General features: G+C 37.3%; 1 protein-coding gene and 1 long non-coding RNA gene across 22 annotated transcripts in view; one reads left to right on the top strand and one right to left on the bottom strand.

Annotated features, from left to right (window-relative positions):
- The window catches only part of MAGI2 (membrane associated guanylate kinase, WW and PDZ domain containing 2), a 706,446-nt gene that overhangs the window by 88,770 nt on the left and 596,604 nt on the right, over nucleotides 1–21,072 (bottom strand). For all 21 annotated transcript variants that reach the window (XM_086886645.1, XM_086886637.1, XM_086886631.1 and 18 more), the window contains one exon: nucleotides 2,314–2,345. In XM_086886645.1, coding sequence (XP_086742771.1) covers nucleotides 2,314–2,345 — 32 coding nt within the window. The remainder of the gene's footprint in view (nucleotides 1–2,313; nucleotides 2,346–21,072) is intronic.
- LOC111923275 (uncharacterized) lies at nucleotides 6,906–7,314 on the top strand. The gene is made up of 2 exons (XR_002860986.2): nucleotides 6,906–6,993; nucleotides 7,166–7,314. It is a non-coding gene; the product is annotated as an uncharacterized LOC111923275 (long non-coding RNA).

The following is a 21,072-nucleotide window of genomic DNA, read 5'->3' as shown; positions in this document are numbered from 1 at the left end:
GGGGAAATAGATCACTTACCTCTTTCAAAATGCAAAACTGGACAAAATTAAAATACTTAAAGATTTAAAAAAAGAAAGGAGAAGATAATCATCTTTGATGAGAAAACTTTACCCTGGAGAAAGGACAGGAAACTGGAGATCAATTGGCAAAACCCTACTGGGTCCCATATGTCTAATTCTTGCTTGCTGGTTAGCTCTAAATCTTCAAGTGTGAAGTTCAACCAGCTAAATAAGCAGATAAACAGAAGGGGAATTATATCTCCCAAACCCGTATCAACTAATTAAAAAGTCACCTAGCATTCAGTAGTGGAAGTTACTATAATAATACTTCAGAAAAGAAGGAATTAATGAAAGTGAGTAAGCACAGTAGTGACTGCAGGGCATCAAATCTAAATTGGGACAATGGTCTGGTGACACTGCTCATGGTCATTTTGCATTAATACTATACATGATATACATATATAATATATCCACTGTAATCACAGGGACCACTGGAAATATCTGTTATCCCAAGTTACCCTGTTTTCCTTTGCTGTTACACAGATACAGGCTGTGCTGTGGTGTTTAGGAGGCTTTCTAGACCACTCCTGCTGGCCTTACTGCTTCAGACTGTCTGTAGATAGTGCTGCAGGCACTTGGTTTTAATCTTATCTTCAGGCCTTAGACACAAGAAATTTATGTCTGACTGTTTCTCTCGTTAAAAGTGGTGACAGACAGAGGAATTCACACTACCTTAACTCGGTTAATCATTTGTGAAATTTCTTGCTGAGATTACCCCAAGATAGAGTAGCTGTGAGCAGTCAGCCTGCCTGCAGGTACAGCACACAATGGTGTTCTGGTACTCTGTGAACCCTGGTTTCCTCCCCATTGCATGAAAAACTGCAACTCAGGTTGTTTTCTAGATTACAATTATTGGCAAGTGCTGCTTAAGCATGAACTACCATACTGCTTATATCAAGAAATGTTGCAGAAAATCATCAACAACAAATATGCTGATATTTATATATTTGATGTGTACATGAAAAGGCTAAGTATGAACAGGAGGACTTCTTCAAATGTGGATATTTAACAAGTGAGCTCCAAGCTATCTATTTCCTCACTTTTTATCTGAGATTAAAGGTTGAACACCCCAGCCATTCAGCAGTTTTAAACTGGTGAGAGCAAGCCAGCCTTTAATACTCTATTTTCAAAATTTCCTGCTTCATGGATGAACAAAGCAACTTATGCAATACTTAGTCCCATATATTGTATACAGACTCTGTCCTTTTATAGCAAAACCACCATAAACTGAAGCAGTCTGACAAAGTTGCATCAGCTGATTGCTATTTGTACTTGACAGGATACAAAAATTATTTTGACAAAACATAAGCATGCCATGTTACAGTATGAGAGTATGTAAAGTTGTTCAGATTTAACATACTTCCCCTGCCTGCTATGCCCAATAAGATGGCTCTAAGTCCTTTAAAAGGTATTGCTATTGTTATTCCCACTGCTCTTAGGAGTTTTCAGTATCTATTTTCCTCTACACACACTTGATGAGGATTAAGGATTGCTCTAAGGTCTGTAAAACCCCAATAAAAAGCCAAATTAAAAAAAAAAAAAACAAACAAAAAATGAACAACCCCCTACAGCAATAAAACAAACCAGACAACCAAAAATAGCAGCCTACAAATTCTTTTCATACTGTGAATGCTATAAAAATTCAAGAAATTATATAATGTGGTGTCAACAGATTAAATACAGTCATTGCTTACAGTCTTACAGTAGGAAAAGTCTTTACACCTTGTGTTTTATGGTCAAAATCATAGAAACGCAGAAAAGTTGATTAAAAAGCACCTCAGTCAGTTACTGAGCCCAAGCTGTTACTTGAAATGTGACTATTTGCAGCTCTTGGTCTCCTAATGCAAGAAAGATAACAATCTCTTTGAGGATGTTAAACTCAAGCCACTTGTAAACCAGAAAAAGTGCACGTTGTTGATTTCAAAGAATTTGCCAACTAGAAGGCTAGACTGTCCTCATTTCTGCTTCCTTCTCCTCCAGACCTCTTATTTTAAAGTCACCTCATTTCTGGTTCTTGCCACCCATCTTAACATTAAGGTTTTACTTTTTCCAGACCACTTCTGGTAGGTTCCAAGTCAACAGACCTTCAAAGCTTATCAGGGAGGCCCCCCCTGGTGCTGCATCAACTGGGGCACTGCTGAGAGGTGTCCCATGAGCTGGGAACAGGATGGGTAGATGAAAGTCTACAGAAATTTGCTCTGCATGATAGTCATCTTATGAACTCAATGTGTACAATTTTGAAAGGGAACTTACAGGCTTTGGAGTTTTCCATGGAGAAAAGAAACCTGAAATAAACAAAAGATAATGTTAGCAGCTTTTTCTGATGCATAAAGAATGGAGGCTAAGTGGTGTCTACGCTCCCATTCTCATTCAGGTCTGCAGATAATATTGATAGATATGAAAATTCTCTACACACAAGGGGTGAAAACACAAAACATGAGGGATAATTTCTAAGAAAAAATAGACAGAAATACATATACATATACATATACATATACATATACATATACATATACATATACATATACATATATATATGCAAGTGGAGCTATTGAGATCATTGCCATACTTTACAAACAGCATGGGATTAGGTTGAAATTAAAAGAACTAATCAAAAGGACTTCCAAATGTCTTGGTGGACATTGGATAAGACATCAAATGACCTGGTATTGATGTGTCAAATGCAGTCGCACCTTTAGGAAGATGGATTCAGAACATCCCATCAACAAAACCTAATAATACAAGAGATTTTTTTAGAAGAAAAGCCTGAAGAAAAATAACTGTTTCATTAGTCTAAATAAGGTGGCCAGGTCTCGAGAGGATTGTTTATTTCGATACTGTCCTGGTTTTTGGTCTTAGTTAGCAAGAAGTCATACATGACTACCTCTTTTGCACAAGTAGTTATCTCCTTTTCCTTAGTTATTGACTGATTGATAACTTGCCTCAGTGACTTTCCTAAATTTAAATTCTTGTAGCTTACAACTGTTTAAAACTCCAGATATGTCTTTTTCATAAAAAGAAATAATTGTAAACACTGTTCCTATCTTATGCAGTACAATGTTAAAAACCTTTACAAAGTATTAAATAATAAAAAAGCCTTACAAAGGGTATTGGGTCACATTTTTTAAAATACCAGCTTTCAACACAGTTTTCATTAAAAAAACTCATTCTCAGGTTAATAGCAGGTTAAAAAAAAAGTCAGTGGACCTTCCTAGGTAAGATTAAAAGCTAAGACAAAGAGTTCATTTGTTTTGTCAGATAGAGAAATGGGCTTAAACAGAGATATCTAATAGGAGGGCTGCTCTTTCATTCAAAAAATGAATTCAGCGGAAAGAGTAGTACTGACTTCATTATTTTTTTCTGAAGTGACTCTAAAAAGAAACCTAAAATTATGAGAACATTAGCATAGTATCTTTCAACAGAAAAATCACAACAAGAATTATCTTTGCACATATATTTAAGATTTTTAGAATTCTGTGATAATGAGGTAATCTTTTCTGCCCTGATACCTAATTAATTTCAATTGAAACATCTTGCAAGTGTAAAAGCACTTGAGCCATTTGTAGTGAAACACTGGCTATTCAGTAATGCTGATGTGCTTTTTTTAAAAAGTCTATTGAAAAAAGTAATCCTGGAAAGATTTATGTTTACTGACTCTACAACGCCTGGATAAAAACTGCTGTATTAACAAGTGGACAGATTTCTTTCCTACTGCAAACTCAAGCTGAGATAACAGGCATCCTTGATAGATCTAGCCTGTAGATCACTTTCAGTATTAAAGATTCTGTAGCAGAAACTTATTTAATAACTTACTGGATAGCAGATGGCTACCTTTTTATTAACAGCTATGTTTCTCTACTGCTAATAAGAGCGAAAACTAAAAGGGACTTTTCTTCTCTGAGCTAAAGATAAGACTAGAAACTTGCTCAAATCGACTTACTACTCTGATTTGTTCAGAAAATATTGGTAGAGGTAACAGTCCTTACCCATTCATACTGGTGCACCTCCCATAACTTACTGTCATCAAAAATTACTCCTGATTAAATGGAAAGGACTTTTTTTCCCCTATTTATTTACTGTCTCCACCTAAGAATAAGTTACGCTGGAGACATCGTAACAATTTTACTATCAATTAAAAATATAATAAGTATTTAAAAATCAAATAAACAATGACATATATATCAAGTCAGGGTTTTTTTTAAAAAGCCCCTCAATTAAAAAAAAATCAATTATTCGCTTAAAGAAAGAGAATATAAACTTACATTTATCTTGGAGGTTATGGGCACAGACTGCAACATACAAATGACAACATCTACACTCAAAACAAATAAAAGGCCATATTTATTCACACAGCATGAAATTATGTTAAGAAAACTAACAGATATAGGATGCCAGAGAGGTAAAAGTTCCAAAGGAAAATAAAGAAAAATAAAAAATTGGAGATCCATATGTGTACAAAAGGATGCTATAGAAGCAACAATCTCTAAAGGTAACACACCTTGGGACTAATAATAAAATAAATTATTCTGATTTAATTTTGTCTGTTACACCTTGACCTCATATAAAATGAAATAATCTCTCACCTCTGTCAAAGACTAGGTGCTAGGCTAAAGGGGTGAAGGCCTAGTTCCATAAAGCAAACGTTCCACTACACATTTTACACATTTCTTGAGAATTTTAATGTTGTCTCACATAGGATACACTCACAGCTGAACTAAACATCCTTTTCCAACCTAAATAAAACTGACTTTATAGAATATATGGCATTATCAGTTATTTAGTATGAGACTGATCATGAATAATTGTTGAGTACCAAACATCCAGAATTATCACTGGTATTTAAAGACATGCAACAAATGCTGCAAATTCAAGAACTCAAGAGAATATTGCATATGTAGCATACTGCAAGTGTAAAAGAAACTTCACATGAAGAGACATAAAAGCAAAATGCACTTTCTTGGGCATGTTGCACCCCATCTTCATATTTCACTTTAAAATAGTACTCTGCATGAGTACAGGAGTAAATCCTATACATGTAGAAAACTGAGGCTTAAAATCCCACCTGAAGAATATACCTTAATAATGTATATTCAGTGTCCATTCAACAGTGTTTGCCATCTGCAGTCACATGTATAGCAGGCAATGAGAAGTGGTCTTTCATTTAGTTTGACCTCACTTCACACCACTCTTTCCCTTGACTCGTGTTTCTTACATGCCATGTGAGCATTCCCCACCAGGGACAGTGGGATCCTACCTGAATGACACCTGCCAGCAGACTGGCATCAATTCATATACAGATACTGATTTATCAACAGGGCTGAAATTTGTTCTCCGAAAAATACAGCTTTCTTTTGAGTCCTAATACAATACTAATGCTGCCAGCCTTCTAATCAACTCTCATCTAACTAGAAACATATACTGGATAAGCTCTTACAACCTCATTCCACCTCCAGATTTCTGCTTTTTCCTCCCCAAACTCCCAAACTCCTGCTGTCCAACTTGTGACGTCTTCATAAGAACTTAAGTAGCTGAAAATATTATATATATTTACATATAAACACCCCCTACCTCCATATCCACATACACATTTAAAATTTGGAATAATAAAAGTCAACTTAGATCCTCCTAAAAATACTTCATGCAGCCTGTTCCTACCATGAGTGTTTTTTGGCTTACCCACGTGCCTGACAGCCACCCCTTCTCATGGTACCCTCACCACACAAGCTGTAGCCCATCTTCTGAAGATTTCTGTACCTTTTTTATTTTTTATTAACACCCCTTGTAAAGACAGCCAGTAGAGAGCAGATCTGCATCAGTTTTAGAAAGTGGGGCTACTGGCTTTTGTTAAAGAGCAACCACCACCATTCAGCCAGGTACTAGCAGGAAAATACATGTAAGCTTGCAACAATAAAAATACATAACCTCATATGCTTCTGCAAAATTAGTGTAGAAAATACAATGATTTCTTATTCAAGTTGGCTATTTAAACTGTAATAAAGTACAGCAGCTGGTGGCCAACACATATGAACATTTTAATTATTTAATTTCAAAATATAAACTGAGTAACAATCATGTTTTCTAAAAATCAGAATTACATTTTCTCACGAAGCAGTGTTACCAAAATTCTTTTTAAGATTGCTTTTTACGTTGCATTTACCACCTTCCAAAATGAGCTTCCCTGGAAATCAGAGCTGGGATGGTTTCTATGTTGTAACTTAACTAAAAAACACTGTGAACTGAAAAGAGATTTTGGATTCAAATATATTAGGAGAAAAAACTTTTTTTTCCTTTGTTTTTTCAGATCAAGGCAAATTCCAGCTTCACTTTACTGTACTTCTCCTTTTTGATGAAGATATCCTGTAACAAAAGACAAATCACATCATACTCATTGTATCTATTCCTTCTTATATCCAAGGTTAAGTATGCTTTTGTTGTAAAATATTCTTACAGATATCATGTGTCTTACACTTCAGCAAGGATTTATTGTTGAAAAGTTTAGTTTTTTAAAAGCAGCTTATCTGGCAGGACTTAGAGCATTTGCAAGACAGAGTTCTGATTTGTTTCCTTTTAATTTTTTTTTTCAGTAAAAATCATGAATTTGGCAAATTCTTTAATATCAGTAATACAAAACCAGCCCTTGGTTGTTGGTCTGCTCCCATGAGGATGATTTTTGCTTCATTTCCATCTTCATTATTCACATTTTTTTGCATTGTTTCCTGGAAAAGTTTTTCATACCTTGTAGAATCATAAGTAACTAACATAGCTATTGTGAAATCACAGGACTTCTAATGATGCCCATCTCTGTGGCAGATGTGCATGGATAACTAAACTGAAGCTTGGGAACAGTTTGATTTCTGCAGTGACGGCATGTGCTGCAGGGAGGAATTCAACAGCATCAAACACAAAGCCTTTTAATCTAAAGCAATGTTCAGTGTAAGTCAACATCCCTCCATATCACTTGTCACACTTTCACTTTTAATGGACAAAGGGCCACTAGCTTCCACCATGCTTCTTGGGAGTGTTTTTTGGGCTTTAATATCCTTGTTGCATATGGCTTCCCGAGAAAAGCTGTCTTAAGCACTGAACAGACATTTCTCCTTCCTAGATGCTTGGAAGTCACTGAACAGATGGCTGATGAGCACTCCCAGAGCATTAACTGAACTCCATGGGCATCTTATCAACATCCATGTGACAACACTTCAAGCAAAAGTTTTCCTTTCTAGAAAAGTTACTGGATACATTTACTTAATTATTTTTTTTTTCCTGTGCTTTCTTTCTTTCTCTTATTGGGATCCCTGAGATATCTACCAGTTGTCTACATGGGTCTGATTTCCAGAGGTGTCAAATACTCATTAACTTCAAATGAATGTGACTGGGTAGAACACTAAGAGTTCAGAGTCAGGTGCTCACCTTCAGCAGGGTTCAGGGAACTGTTCCTTACCATTCACATTACTCCTGGTTTCTCCCTCTGTATGTTTACCTGTTGTTGAGCTATGTTAGGTGTGGCCAGATTGGTGCATAGAACTAATGCTACCACTGAGCTGACTCATTAAGACTTAAAATATCCTACAGCTAAAATTCTGAAAATACCTGTGGGAGAGCCAATTTTTTGTGTGAATATAGAACAAATACATAACATTTATTCAATTACTCTTCAAATATATTCTTTCCTTTTAAGGAAAACAAAAATGATCAATGAGAAGTAGTACATTAAATTAATTTCTATACTGTAGTAAACAAAATCTAAAAGGAGACAATGAAGGCAAATAAATGGAAAAAATACTTATGAAAAAAAGCAGGTGATAAAAAGTTTCAGCTGACCATGTCATATTTAAAGTATCAGATGATGTATTTGGAATGGCAATTAGTAGTTCCATTTCTAATAAAATCAATCATTATTACATAATATTTTTTCAAAGGTCCATCTTTTTCAAATCGTTCTAAATATTGAGCTCTTACTCTAGCAACAATAAAAAGTTGATTTACCTTGAAATAAAGAGTAGGTGTAAGAAGACTGCGAGCTTTAGCTCTTCAATCATATTTAGCTAGTTCTGCTGCCAGCTGTCCTTCAGAGTGATGGTGCCATGCTGTGGAGGATCCATTTGGTCTTTAGCTGGGATGGCACCTTATGCAATGGGTCAAAAATCAACACATCCCACATCAGAGTGAGATGAATGACCCACAACCTTTGATCAGGCCACAACATCCCAGATGTTTAAAGCCAGCGCCTTTTTTTTTGCAGGAGGCTACACACAAGCAGCATGGCAAGTAAATGAGATAGCACCGTGTTGCACTGTGATGAAGGCTGGTAACAGTCATCAGTTGTATCAAATGCAGGTTTGCATTAATAAAACTGAAAAATATGTATGTCTTCTTTATGGCTATATACGTATGCTCAGATGTTACTAAACCCAGCTTTTCCTGAAAAAAGACTCATAATGGTACAAACTGCTTCTCAGTAGTTGCTTGTGCTGGCCTTTTGCTTCATGCTCCACTACTTGATTGCTCCTGATCTCAACCTCAGTGAAACTGCAACAAAAGTAGTGCTCCAGTTTAAATCATCACTGTTTCTCACTCTTTGGCCTACTACACCTATGAAAAGTGATCTCAAAGAATGTATGCATTCCTGCCTATAGACATCCTATGAGGGTATGGGCAAAAAGCAGGGACTGTTTAAAGGAAGGTCAGATAGATCTTTACCCCATTGGGGTACCACCCTTTCTGTCTTAAATCTACTCCAGATGACTTGGGGGCATCATCAGTCCAAGTCTTTATTTTGGCTCTTCAGAGTTTCAGACTTCTTGACATGTAGCATAAAGTGTGAGACAGAAGTTTATCAGGAATGATGTAGAGGTAGAGGAGTACCTTAGGAAAATGTACCTGATCTCATCTACTGAAGTTGCTGAGGCGAGTGACTCTGGGGCTGACATGATCGGCTGTGGAGTGCTCCAGTGAGGTGCAGGGGAATTGTCTGAACCTGGGAAGCTCAGAGGAGGGCCAACAGCAGCCTGCAGCTCATGACACAGCAACTGACAGGACCAAGAGCAACAGGCCAAGCCTTCCTCCAAAGGATAAAAGAAGCCTGTAGGGATTTCTAGGGACCAGGACCATCATCAGCAGATTGGGCACACAGGTGGCACCAAGGGCATGATGCAACAGTCTGGTGGCAATTGGCACAGAAGGGCACCCAGGAAATGTGCTGAAACCCTGCCAGAAGACGGACAAGGTCTCTCTAACTTGCACTCATCATGAGGGACACAGCTTCCCAGGTGGAACTCCAGCAGGCACATGCTACCACCCCAGTGCCAGGATTTACACTGCCCTTGTGCCAGGACTGCTGGCACAGCTGGCACAGCTCCTGAGCTCAGTGAAGGAAGTGAGTAGGCTGAGGAATCAGGGGGAATGTAAGAGAGACTATTGGAATCTCAGAATATTCTCTGTTGGAACAGACACACAGGGATCAAGTCAAACTTTAAGGGAATGGCCCATCCAGAGATCAAGCCCATGACCTTGGCATTATTAGCACTGTGCTCTAACCTTCATTCCCTGTCTTCCCTGAGACAGGATTCCCAGATAGACAAGACACATGATAGAGAGAATTTGTTATCCTCTCCCCCTGCCTGACCACAGTGACTTAAGGGATTGGAGGCAGTGGTGACAAGTGCCTGTCCAGTGCATGTCTCCTCTGGGACTGCCTCACCTCCCCAGGTGTCCGGGCATAGCAGGTATGAGGCTTTGCAAGTGGAACCAAACATAACATGGGTGGTGCTTCATCCAGCATGGGCTTGATGTTGTCATCCATTTGGCCTGCTCCCTGTGCCAAAGCTGCCTTCCAAAACAAAGATGGGTCACTGTCACAGGAAACTCCCTTCTGAAGGGAATAAGGGCCCAATATGCAGCCCAGACTCACTTATGGAAGCCTGTTGCTTCCCTGCTGCCTTGGTTAAAGATATGAAGAGAAAGGTTCCTACCCTGACACAACCCTGTTATTCATTTCTCAGGTAGGCAGTGATGAAGTTGCAACAAGAGGTTTGAGGGAAATCAAGAGACCCTTCAGGGCCTTGGGATGAGTGGTTAAGGGAACAGAAGAACAGGAAGTGTTCTCCTCTATTTTTACAGTTGAACAGAAGAAACAGGAAGAACCAGCAGATCAGTCCTTGGCTCTGACCCTGATGCCACCAGCACAAGTGTGGGTTTTGTTTCTCTGATCATGGGTTAGTTTGGAGAGCACCAGGACTTCATGGCACAGATAGGGTACAGTTGTCTCCTAGAGGGGAATCTATGCACAGGAGTTAGCAGGCCTCATTGAAAGAGATTTAAACCAGATTTGAAAGGGGTAAGGGATAAAACCAGGTTGGCTAGAGGTAACCCTGGGGGCTGCATGTCACTGTTTATGGGACAGTGTGCTAGCAATGTCTTCTGTTCTGCTGTCTCAGTGGAGGTAGGGGATGGAGATCCATGCAGCAGCAGGGACATGAGGGTTATTGATGTGCTAGAAACCATGAAAGCAGCTGACTGGTCGCACATGAATTAGGGCTTCTCCCCCCAAAAAGGTGGCAGGATCAATAGCTCAGCTGGAGAATGTCCTCATCACTGCACATAGCACAGGTAACAAACAGGAAGAAGTGGAGGCACAGTTCTTGGTATGGCAGGAAAGCTATATATATGATATAGTGATATAGTTGCCATCACAGAAACATGGTGAGATGACTCATATGACTGACTGCTGCAGTGGATGACTATAAACTCTTCAGAAGAGACAGGCAAAGAAGGAGAGGTGGTGGGGAAGCTCTGTATGTTAGGGGTTGTCTTGACTGTCTAGAGCTTAGTGATGTGATGACAGGGTTGAAGGTTTAAGAATCAGGGGAAAGGCCAGCTAGACAGATAACATGGTGGCAGTCTTTTGTAGACCACCCAACCAGGACGAAGAGGCACATGAAATATTCTGTAAGCAGCTGGGAGAAGTCTTACAAGCTCTAACATCCTGACTTGTATCAGAAATAGTGTGGCCAGCAGGCCCAAGGCAGTGATAATTCCTCTATGTATGTACATATGCATGTACTCAGCATATGCATGCTGTACTCAGCAATGGTGAGGCCACACCTTCAATCAATTTTGGGCTTCTCAGGACAAAGAAGACATTGAGTTGTTCAGAGAATGGGTCCAGAGATGGGCCTGCACAGGGTCAGTGAAGGATCTGTAGCACAAGTCTGATGAAGAGTACCTGAGGGAGCTGGGGGTGTTTAGCCTGGAGAAATGGAGGCACAGGAGGGACCTTTTTGCTCTACACATTTCAGGCAGGAGATTGTAGTGAGGTGGGGGTTGATCTCTTTTCCCAAGTAACAGGAGATATGACAGGAGAAAATGGCCTAAAGTTGCACAGGGGATGTTTAGATTGTATATTTGGAAAACATTTCTCCACCTAAAGGATTTCCGAGCAGTGGAACCTGCTGCCTAGTGAGCTGGTTGAGCCATTATCCCTGGAGGTATTTAAAAGATGTGTAAATGTGGTACTTCAGGACATGGTTTAGTGATGTACTTTGCAGTACTGGGTTAATGGTTGACCTTGATGATCTTAAGGTATTTGCCAATCAAAACCACTTTATGATTCTATGATTCTAAGTTTCTATGTTTATAGAGCTGATACAAAAGCTTAAATTACTGTGAGATCAGATACTATCAGTATTCAAGTTTTTAAACATAGGAGCACTTTTTGTGCAGTTCATGAAGTTTCACTGACCTAGCCTGCTTAAGCAACAAATTTTTAACAATATTCAAATCTTCACAAATAATTAGAAAAAGGATAGTTATTCAAAGTCATGAATGCTAGAAGTAATTGCTGTTCAAGCTGGTCACCTGAGTCTATCAGAATGTAACCTAAAATACACCAGAGAATCTCAAGCTACCATTAAATTTCACTTTCATGAATAGCAAAGAGTCTTTGTTAGCAAGAATACAGCCATCAGAAAAGGTCAGAAGCTGGCATAGTAATGAGTTAATTTACATTCTAATGGACATACAGGTATTTATTTTCCTTGGCTGCTACAGATATGTGAATTGCTTATCAGTCAGAGATTTAAAATAATTTATGAAACCAGGAAAAAAAACCCCAACAAGTACCATGTCTTTCTAATTAATCTGGATGTGAGACAGATACTTTTGCATCATATCTAAAATAATGCAGAGGCAAATGCTACAGTTAGTGACAGATTCTGGTGCATAAATATACTAGACATTGAAACAATAATAAAAATCTTGATTTGCAGAAATGAAAAATAAATTTTTGAACAAGCTTTGTATGTGGTCAACAAGAATGAATTATTTTCCAAGGACAGAGTTTGATACTAAACACCTACAGAATGTCTCATTTTTACACAACCTGTCTTCTCTTTTCAGACACTGATTACCAGAACAGTGTTATTCTGTTACAGATTTATTTCCTTGCTGATAGTAAACTATATTATCTGAAGGACAGTCAAGTTTTGCTGCTGCAGAAAAAATTTTACTGGGATAACTTGACCTGAAGTAGAAAAAGCTATCTTAAGGAACTGGGGAAGAGTCTTGTCTCTTTTTATGACTAAAGTTTCTACTAAAAGTTCAAATCCTTTGGTTCATATTCTAGTTTTTGATTTGGAGATGCAGGTAGTATTGGATGAACTGTTATTTTCCTCTCTGAAGTCTAAGAATATGTATTTTTATTTAAATACTAACCCAATTAGCAAAAGCCTGCATGCATAGGTACTCATACATGATAAGCAAGACATCACAGATGTTTGCTCACAGGTTGTTGATTCTATCAACATTTTGAAAAGGTCAAGGGCATATTTTTGTACAGACATGAAAAAAACCGTTTTGTTTGGCCAAAGGGAAATTTTCCCTGAAGAATCTCCAGGTTTCCTCATGTGTGCTGTCCAATGACTGCTGCTAAAAACAGTGTCACTGGTTCTCTTTGCAGGGTAGCAATTGCACTCTTGACTGTACTGCTCTAATGCTGTGAGAACTGGCAATGAAAGCAATGCCTTATCTCGGGCAAAAACATTGTTGAATGCAGCTCCCCCTGAGCAGAGCAAACCCAGCAAGGTGAAAAGCCTGGTATGTGTCATACACACAGAACCAGCAACATCATTTGGAATATAAATTGAGAGTTCAGAACCCTGACAGCTTGTGGCTGTTGCTTTTAGAAGGACCTGCAAGAGCTGCCATACCCATAAAGACTTTGTATGCTGGCTAAGAATGCGTCTGACAACTCTGCCTGGGTTTAGTGAAAGCTAATTTAAGTCTCAAAAACTTTTCAGGAATACTGCATTATATTTCTGGAGCTCTCTGACAGTCAGAAACTCTGCCTAACTATATCACTCTCTCTGCTCTTTCATGTGTCTAGATTCTGATCCCATTTAAGCTTTAACACTTCCTAAGCCCAATAAAGAAATCTCACATTGCATTATAGTATGTCACATTGATGAATATCAAGGCATGTTCCAAATATTTTCTGCTGAAATGTAGATGGCATGTAAGTTGTTTTAATAGAGTCCTCTATTAAAGGACTCTAAAGTCCTCTTAATGAAAATACATTCACAAAATGACTTCAGCAAGTGTGGGGGAAAAACATTTAATAATAAAGCCATTCTTTCGCTTGCATGTGATTTCTCCTAGTGCTGCCAACTGTGACAAAAGGACCTTTGGTGGGAAGTGAGATGGAATATCCATGGGCATCTCAACAAAATAGGATGCCTGTATGTCAGCAGTTAGTTAAAGTCCCCATCAGTTATAAAAGACACACAAATACATATGCTAGATTTAGATATTGATATTCAGACATATTTATAAGTAAATTTTCATGTCACAGTCCATGAACTAGGAACACAGATGCAGAAACACAGGTCTAGTATCCAGGGTGCCATACCTAATGTTATTCAGAAATCTGCCCTAGATTGGCAGATATGACACAGGATTTTTGGAAGACTTCAGAGCTTCAGTTGTTACCCTTACTCTGCCATTCCAGTGAAGGTTTCTTGGTATGCCAGTACATCTCAGATGGCCCTGGATGTTCTTAATGAGTTCAGGGTCTCCCTCCTCCTGATTTCTCTAAAATTTGGGAGGACTGGACAAAAGTTCATCATAAAGCAACAAATAAGCGTAATTACATACTTAGAGAACCTCTTGGCTTCCTCTGACTGCTTGTCATTATTAAATTACACAGTAACTTCAGTATTTTGTGTTTAATATGCATGAAGCTGTCTGCATGGTTCTAAATTTTATTAATTTGCTTTTGAAATCTGTTCTGTGGAAATGGGAAGCGTCAGGAACTCAGGTGTGTTAACCATAATTGATGCATTTTCATACCACATTGTGGAATGACAAACACTCAATGGCAACATAATGAAAAGGTAATCATACCACTTGGCCACAGTGGTGAGAGCTGGGATAAGCAATAGCATGATTATTTGATGCTTTGGATCGAGATATTATTCAAAGGAATAATTAATTTCCAATTTCCTGCTCCTTCACACCAGCATGATAGATGAGTTTATTCCTGGCTATAGGGATTCAGATAGAACAGGAAGACTGACAGTTTGAGACTGAAAGAGAACAACTGGAGAAGCAAAACTTATCACAAGACCAAGGTTTACATTGTTACATCTTAGATATGAAAAGATAACATTTATTGTTGGAAAGCAGAATATTTGGCAAGGGATAATAGTGGAAAGATCATGTACAAAGGGTAACAAAACTGTGAAAAGAACAGTAAAGTTCTAAATTTGCAGTTCCCTGTTTGAACCTCCAGGTAAGATGCTTTGCTTTGAGCTATGGAAGATTTGATATTGTCCATTCTGACATGTACCTAGTAGAGATAAATGTCATTGCTTTCACATTCCCACTCAGGAGGTAATTCTCAGTATACAATTTACTTATCAAGTAGAACAAAACTGAATTAATAAAAGCTTTGCTGATCATTTTAGTGATTTAAATTATACTGGTTAAAATGGCATGAAGTTCAGATGGTTTAGCATAAGACCACAGGAACCTGAAAGAAAAAAATGAGAGAGTAATAATGATTGATGGGCATGATATTATTGCAGTACAGAACACTGAAGAGTATAAAGCATGATAAATTGATCAAGATGACCTGTCTTGCAAAAAAAACCATTAAGAAATGTCAATTTTTTATGAATTCCTGAAAGTTTGGAGTTGAGCAATTAACATAAAGAACGGCTATGTCCTGAAGTCTAATGAGAGAGGAACAGTATTGATGTGAATTTTATGATGTTTAGATTATGTGCTGGTCACATGTAGTCCTGTGCAGTACTTAAAAAAGTTAATGAACAGAACACTAAAAAATGATGCTGAGAAAGGATCCTGACAAGATAGCTGGGAAATGATAAGTATTAAATGAATGTATTACAAGGAAAAGAAAGAAAAACTGTGAATAGGTTTTTGGTTTTTTTTCCCCTGTGACATTGCTGTGTCTCTCAGAGGAACACAAATTGGTTTCAGTTTTGAGTTAGATGACATGTCCAACATAATGGAAATAAACCCCTCAATACTGAGGAAATTGGAACGGTACATAAACATGACAAGTTAAACAGAGGAGATTATGGTGCTGACAACCGTGAAAGCACTTTGTGGACCTTAAAAATTAGCATTTTCAGAAAGACATGCTAGAGTACAATGCATGTATGTCCCTTCTTATTTAAAATCAGAATGTACTGCATAAGAAAACAAACTTGGATGTAGTCACTGGATCCATAAACCATCTTTCTCAGTCTACCCTCATACCTCAGTATCCCCATTTGATCACAAGACAAAAACTGAATTTATGCCTGAAGAACATAGATGGCTGAAGGAATCTGGATGAACAGGACAATTAATCTGTGATAGTCAAGATGCTTTCTCCTTGGGTTTCCCCAAAGAACAGATAAATAAAATGACACTAAGGTAGACCTGTATGTTCTTTACTCAGTCACCCTACAGGTTTACTGGTATATAATCCCAATCTGATAGGATAGGAAATAGCTAGTAGAGGAAATTTTTGCTGGTGTTATTTAAAAAAAATTGTATTTTTTAACTCTAACAAGCTAACTTAAAGAGTATAATTCATGTCACAAGGATCAACAACAAAGGGTCTACTTAAGAGGAAAGGGAAGGAGAATAATTCAAATTAGAGACTTTTATCAAAGGGAATTTTCACTGGTTAATGGTAATTCTCTAACAGCATTTTTGTGAAAAGCAACTGCATTTCCAGAATATATTGAACATTTAATGGATAAAAAACATAATAAATCATATCTCAGATGAAATTTCTGTCCAGGTCTAGACAAAATACCTATTGACCATCGAACATTTAGCAGGATCCTCTAATATTTAGCAAGCACTAAATATTAGTTGTCCCTCATACATGGAGCCTGAAGTAATTTACCCTGTTATAAGCAGGCCCTTGTTTTTCATACCATCAAAAAGTTTTTGATCTATCAGGCAACCGACAGTTCTAGATTAAGTTACTCTTCAGTGGATGTTCTCTTTGGTGAATTTTTTAAGAAGCTTTAGGACTCATAGGATAGAGGAAAAAAATTACAAATCCATTATAACAAAAAAAAATTATATTTCCATCTACTCAAAAGTTAGTAATTCAGAAATAATTTCTGCAAGTTGAAAATAAAATCATTATGCAAGAGAAAACAAACAAAAAAAATTGCTGTCAGACTATCCACAGAACAAATTTTTTCCCTGAAGGATGTTCTGAAAGTTGTGTTTTCTGCTATACAAAGAGACCTTAAAAGGGAGACACGGCAATACCTATAATTCTCCTTAATCTGGTAAAGTTTATTTACCGTTGAGGCAAATAGAAAAAAACCAAACCAGTGTGCAAGTAGCTATCACATATTAATGAATAAAAATGGGTAGCTCTGTAAAAACACGAGTCGTGAATTTTTATTAATCCCTTTCCTAGTAGGAACAAGTTAGAAATGTAACTGAATTGCAATTCTACACCAGTGATCTGCAATAGATGCATTTAAATTTAATGACAAAAATATATGTTTTTACGCAGCAATTATTTATCTTTCAGACAACAGAGAGAAGCAAAAAATAAAAAGCTTTTGAGTACTTCAGAATTAATACTCACTCTCTAGAAACTAGGCCTGATCCCCTACCTGAAAAAATTAAGGCATTAAGTTTTCTTTCTCTATATTTTTTTTTAAAATTTTCAACATTATTTTCAATACACAAAATGATTATTTTCTAATTTATCATATCACATTCTAAACCACTATTTATTTATTTATTTATTTATTTATTTATTATTTATATAATCCCTAGAATTACTGTGTAATTTTTGTTTCTTCATTATTAACTCACAATTAAATAGGCATATAAATGGCTATCAGTTCAGAAGAAAAAGCAACTTCAGTTCTTAGTTCCAGAATTCAAGCCTTCAATCCTTAAGGCAAAGGATACACCAAACTGGCGAATAAATTGCTTTCTATTTTTCTATTTGGCAATATAGCAGGTCTTGATTTGATGTTTTCTTGCCATGTAAGCATGATCCCAGGCTGGCCAAAGATTTTTTTCTAGACCTGCCTAGACTCCTTTTGGACTCCAAGTTATATATATAACCAAACAAAAACCCAAACCACTGAGCATTAACATAATAGAACTAAAATATGTTTTCAAATAGGGAAGATGTAAAACAATTAATGGGAGAACACAGAAATCCAAGAAACTTTGGAACAGCCTGCCCTGCTCACAAGATCCCTACCTTAGAGGTCCATGTTTCCAGGGAAAACAATGACTCCCTGTTATAAAAAGCTCTGTATAGTCCCTGCTATTCTCCAGGTTTTCATCCCATTCCCTCTGCAGCCCATGTGTCTGTGCTTTGCTCCTCTCACCAGGTTGCTGGATTAGGCTGTAGACCTCCAGCTTTCTGCCCTGACCCTTCTTCCACTTGCTCAGAACCCACATTCACTGGAAATTTCTCTCCATCAGGACCTCAGGAAGGAGGGACCTGTGTTCACTGCAGCAGGACCTGCCTAACTCAGGCACTCTTCAGAGGAATGAGGGCAGCCTACACACTTGGAAGAAACCAAAGTGATCTCTCCATCAGATTGCTATTATTTGTTTGTCACAGAGGGTGGTTGCAGCTGTTTCAGGTACACATTTATTCATGATAATCACAAATGTCTTTGAAGCAATTTTATAGCTAATAGACTGTGATACCCAGAGAGCTGTAGGTCAGGGACTGTGCCTCCTATCTGCTGAAAAAAGGATCACCCTTACAACATGGCTCCTACCAGTAATCTTTATGTGACCCAAAACATCTTTTCTGAATGTCTAATTTTTCACTAGATGTTTTCTATCCTTTCAGCTCTCTTTTAGACTACTTTTCCCAAGCAAAGTAATTTTCTTTATTCTTTACAAGCTTTTAATGAACAACTACTTGCAAGATTCCTCACAGGAAATAAATCCTGAAATTACATGACTAGTTGTCTGCGTGGGAAATGAGATCTATTATAGGAGTTAGGTAGTAAGGAAACATCTTTCCATCTACCTTGCACATGGACAACTGAATCAGCCATTACTTTTGCTAATGAAGATCTTAATGAAAAATCCCATAGAAATCCCACATTTCAGGTCCAAAACAAAGAAACTTTAGTTAAAGATGTCCAGAAGATGCTTGATCTTTGCATAGTATATGGAAGTGTCACAAAGTAACTCTGAAGTAAATGAGAAAAAAATGGAAAATTAAGATGGACGGACAAGTATGAAGAAGCAGGGAAAGACAATCTGGAACAGGACCTCATCGATTTTCTTAACATTAATAATAAGTGCAACAAAACAGTTTACCAATGGCATCTTTCTAAGAAAAATATAAAGAAAACCTTTAGCTTTAAGAAAATTTGCTGAATCTGCCTTTTTTCATTGTGATGCTATGCTCAGGTGATTATACATAATGATTCAAAAGCACTTTACAAGTTTGGGTTGCATTCCCTACTCGCTTCCAGGAATTAATTTGCAATGACTGGATAAAAAACACTTCCTGTTTTCTGATTCTTAATTTATTAAGCATTCCACATTGCCCTTTATCAGTAATGTCTTATCTATCCAATGACATGGACCAAACTCCCTGTCAACTGCAAAGTTTATCAGTATTGATTTTAGGTTTCCTACAGGATTTTCAAAGGAAGTACATTTAGTCAGAAGCCAAGAACTTTTCGAGAGATAGTTCATTAAAAATAAATCCCCTCAGTGATTTCCTACTTATAATTGTGTTAAAAGATTGATAAGTGAAACAATTTTTCAATCCAATGTAAGCCATACTAATTTTACTTGTTTCTATTTTTAGGTAAGAAGTGGAGGACTTACAAAAGTCCATGATATAAAAACATTTACATTCTATAATAAAAATCGAAGTATTAATAAAGATATTAATACATATTCAATATTAAATATTTTATGTAGTCTTAATTTCTTACTTTATTTTTATAAGGAAATCCAGACTGTTTTCTATAGTAACATGAATGGGGTTTCAGGTTTAGCCTTAGTACATAACGGAGGGTTTTTTTGATAACTTTGATTATTACCTATGCTTGCCTCGGGTGTGTTGGCAGGACTCATCCCATGCATCCTTATTGATCTGGCTTGTCAGTTAATCTAAGGTTCTCATACAGACTTCTCTCCAGTCTGTGGAGCATAATGGGCAAACCCAGAGAACAAACTGCCTAGGCAATGACAGAATAAAACCATTTAAGTCTTTTTCTTCAAGTGCTTATTTTCTACCACTGGCTGTAGGGGTAAATATTTTGACCCATGTAGACTAGGAATCTAACTATTTCACAGTTAAGCTGGGATTCATCTGACCAAAAGTTAGCAAATATTTAAATTTGTAATGTTGATAGGTGAGTTTTTTAAAACTTTAATAATCAGCAGGGAAGAAGAGGTTATTTTAGAATACTATCGATTTCAGCTACTTTAGATGTTTACAGCAGCTGAATGGCACCACAGAGATGCCTGTTTCCCTCACCACAAAGGATCCCTGCTTGCTGCCCAGAGCAGATGAGGAAGGATTTGCTGTAGCTGCCTACACAGGCTCCCTGACAACAAGTGCTGTATGTGTTATGAGGCAAGACTGGGGAGACAGGTTGAAGATGTTGCATATAAAAGATTTTCAGTTTATTTGCCTTTAGGGACATGTGGAAAAACATAGAATCAATTAATCACTGTGAGATAAACCCTTAAAAAAGACCATTTTGACTGAAGCTGTACATAGACAGTTCTTCTTTTAGTACAATGCATCCTAATGTGATGCTATTTAGGATAAAGAACTTCATAAAGCTGAAAGTCAGACACGCAGTGATCAAGTTACAAGAGAAACTTCTTGCTTATTCAAGATTAACTTTAGTAGAAATGATTATTCCAGTTGGTGATCATGAATGTTAGCTGCATCAGACTTTCCAGATGCTTCTATTTTAGAGCCAACCCCACAAGCCACTGAGATCTCTCAGAGATGCTACATAATAAGTAAATAAACACTACATTATTTTTCAATTACAGTGTGAGAATAATTTGCTGTGTATTTAATCTCAAGGAACACATCTGGCAAGCTGAAATCAAAAAGCATGTCACCATTCTTCCTGCTTGCATTGACTTCTAAATAACTCTCATATATAAATAAATATATGTTCAATATGGTGTAATAAGGAGACAAGATTAGAAAGCTTCTCTTTCTCTCTGAGAAGTACTGTGGAAGAAGTTTAAAATTATCCAGATGACGCTCAGTCAGAGACCCTCTCTTTTAGCACTCTGGGCCTAAATGTGGGAAATATGGAGAACCATAAAATATTCTAAGTGTTTAGCTTGGAAGGGAAAATTGGAGTTCAGCTAGGCTAATCTCTTGCTCAAAGCAAGGCTAAGTTCAAAGACTGGGCTGACATTCAAGAATGGCAGCTTCTCTGAATTGCCAAACGAAGGAAAATGGAGCCAGAATGACAAGCAATAAACATGCAGACTGAGGAAGGA

The sequence above is a fragment of the Cyanistes caeruleus genome, chromosome 4, assembly GCF_971803275.1.
Source record: "Cyanistes caeruleus chromosome 4, bCyaCae1.hap1.1, whole genome shotgun sequence".
In the NCBI taxonomy this organism is placed as follows: Eukaryota; Metazoa; Chordata; class Aves; order Passeriformes; family Paridae; genus Cyanistes; species Cyanistes caeruleus.
This window is presented reverse-complemented; position numbering and strand designations above follow the sequence as displayed.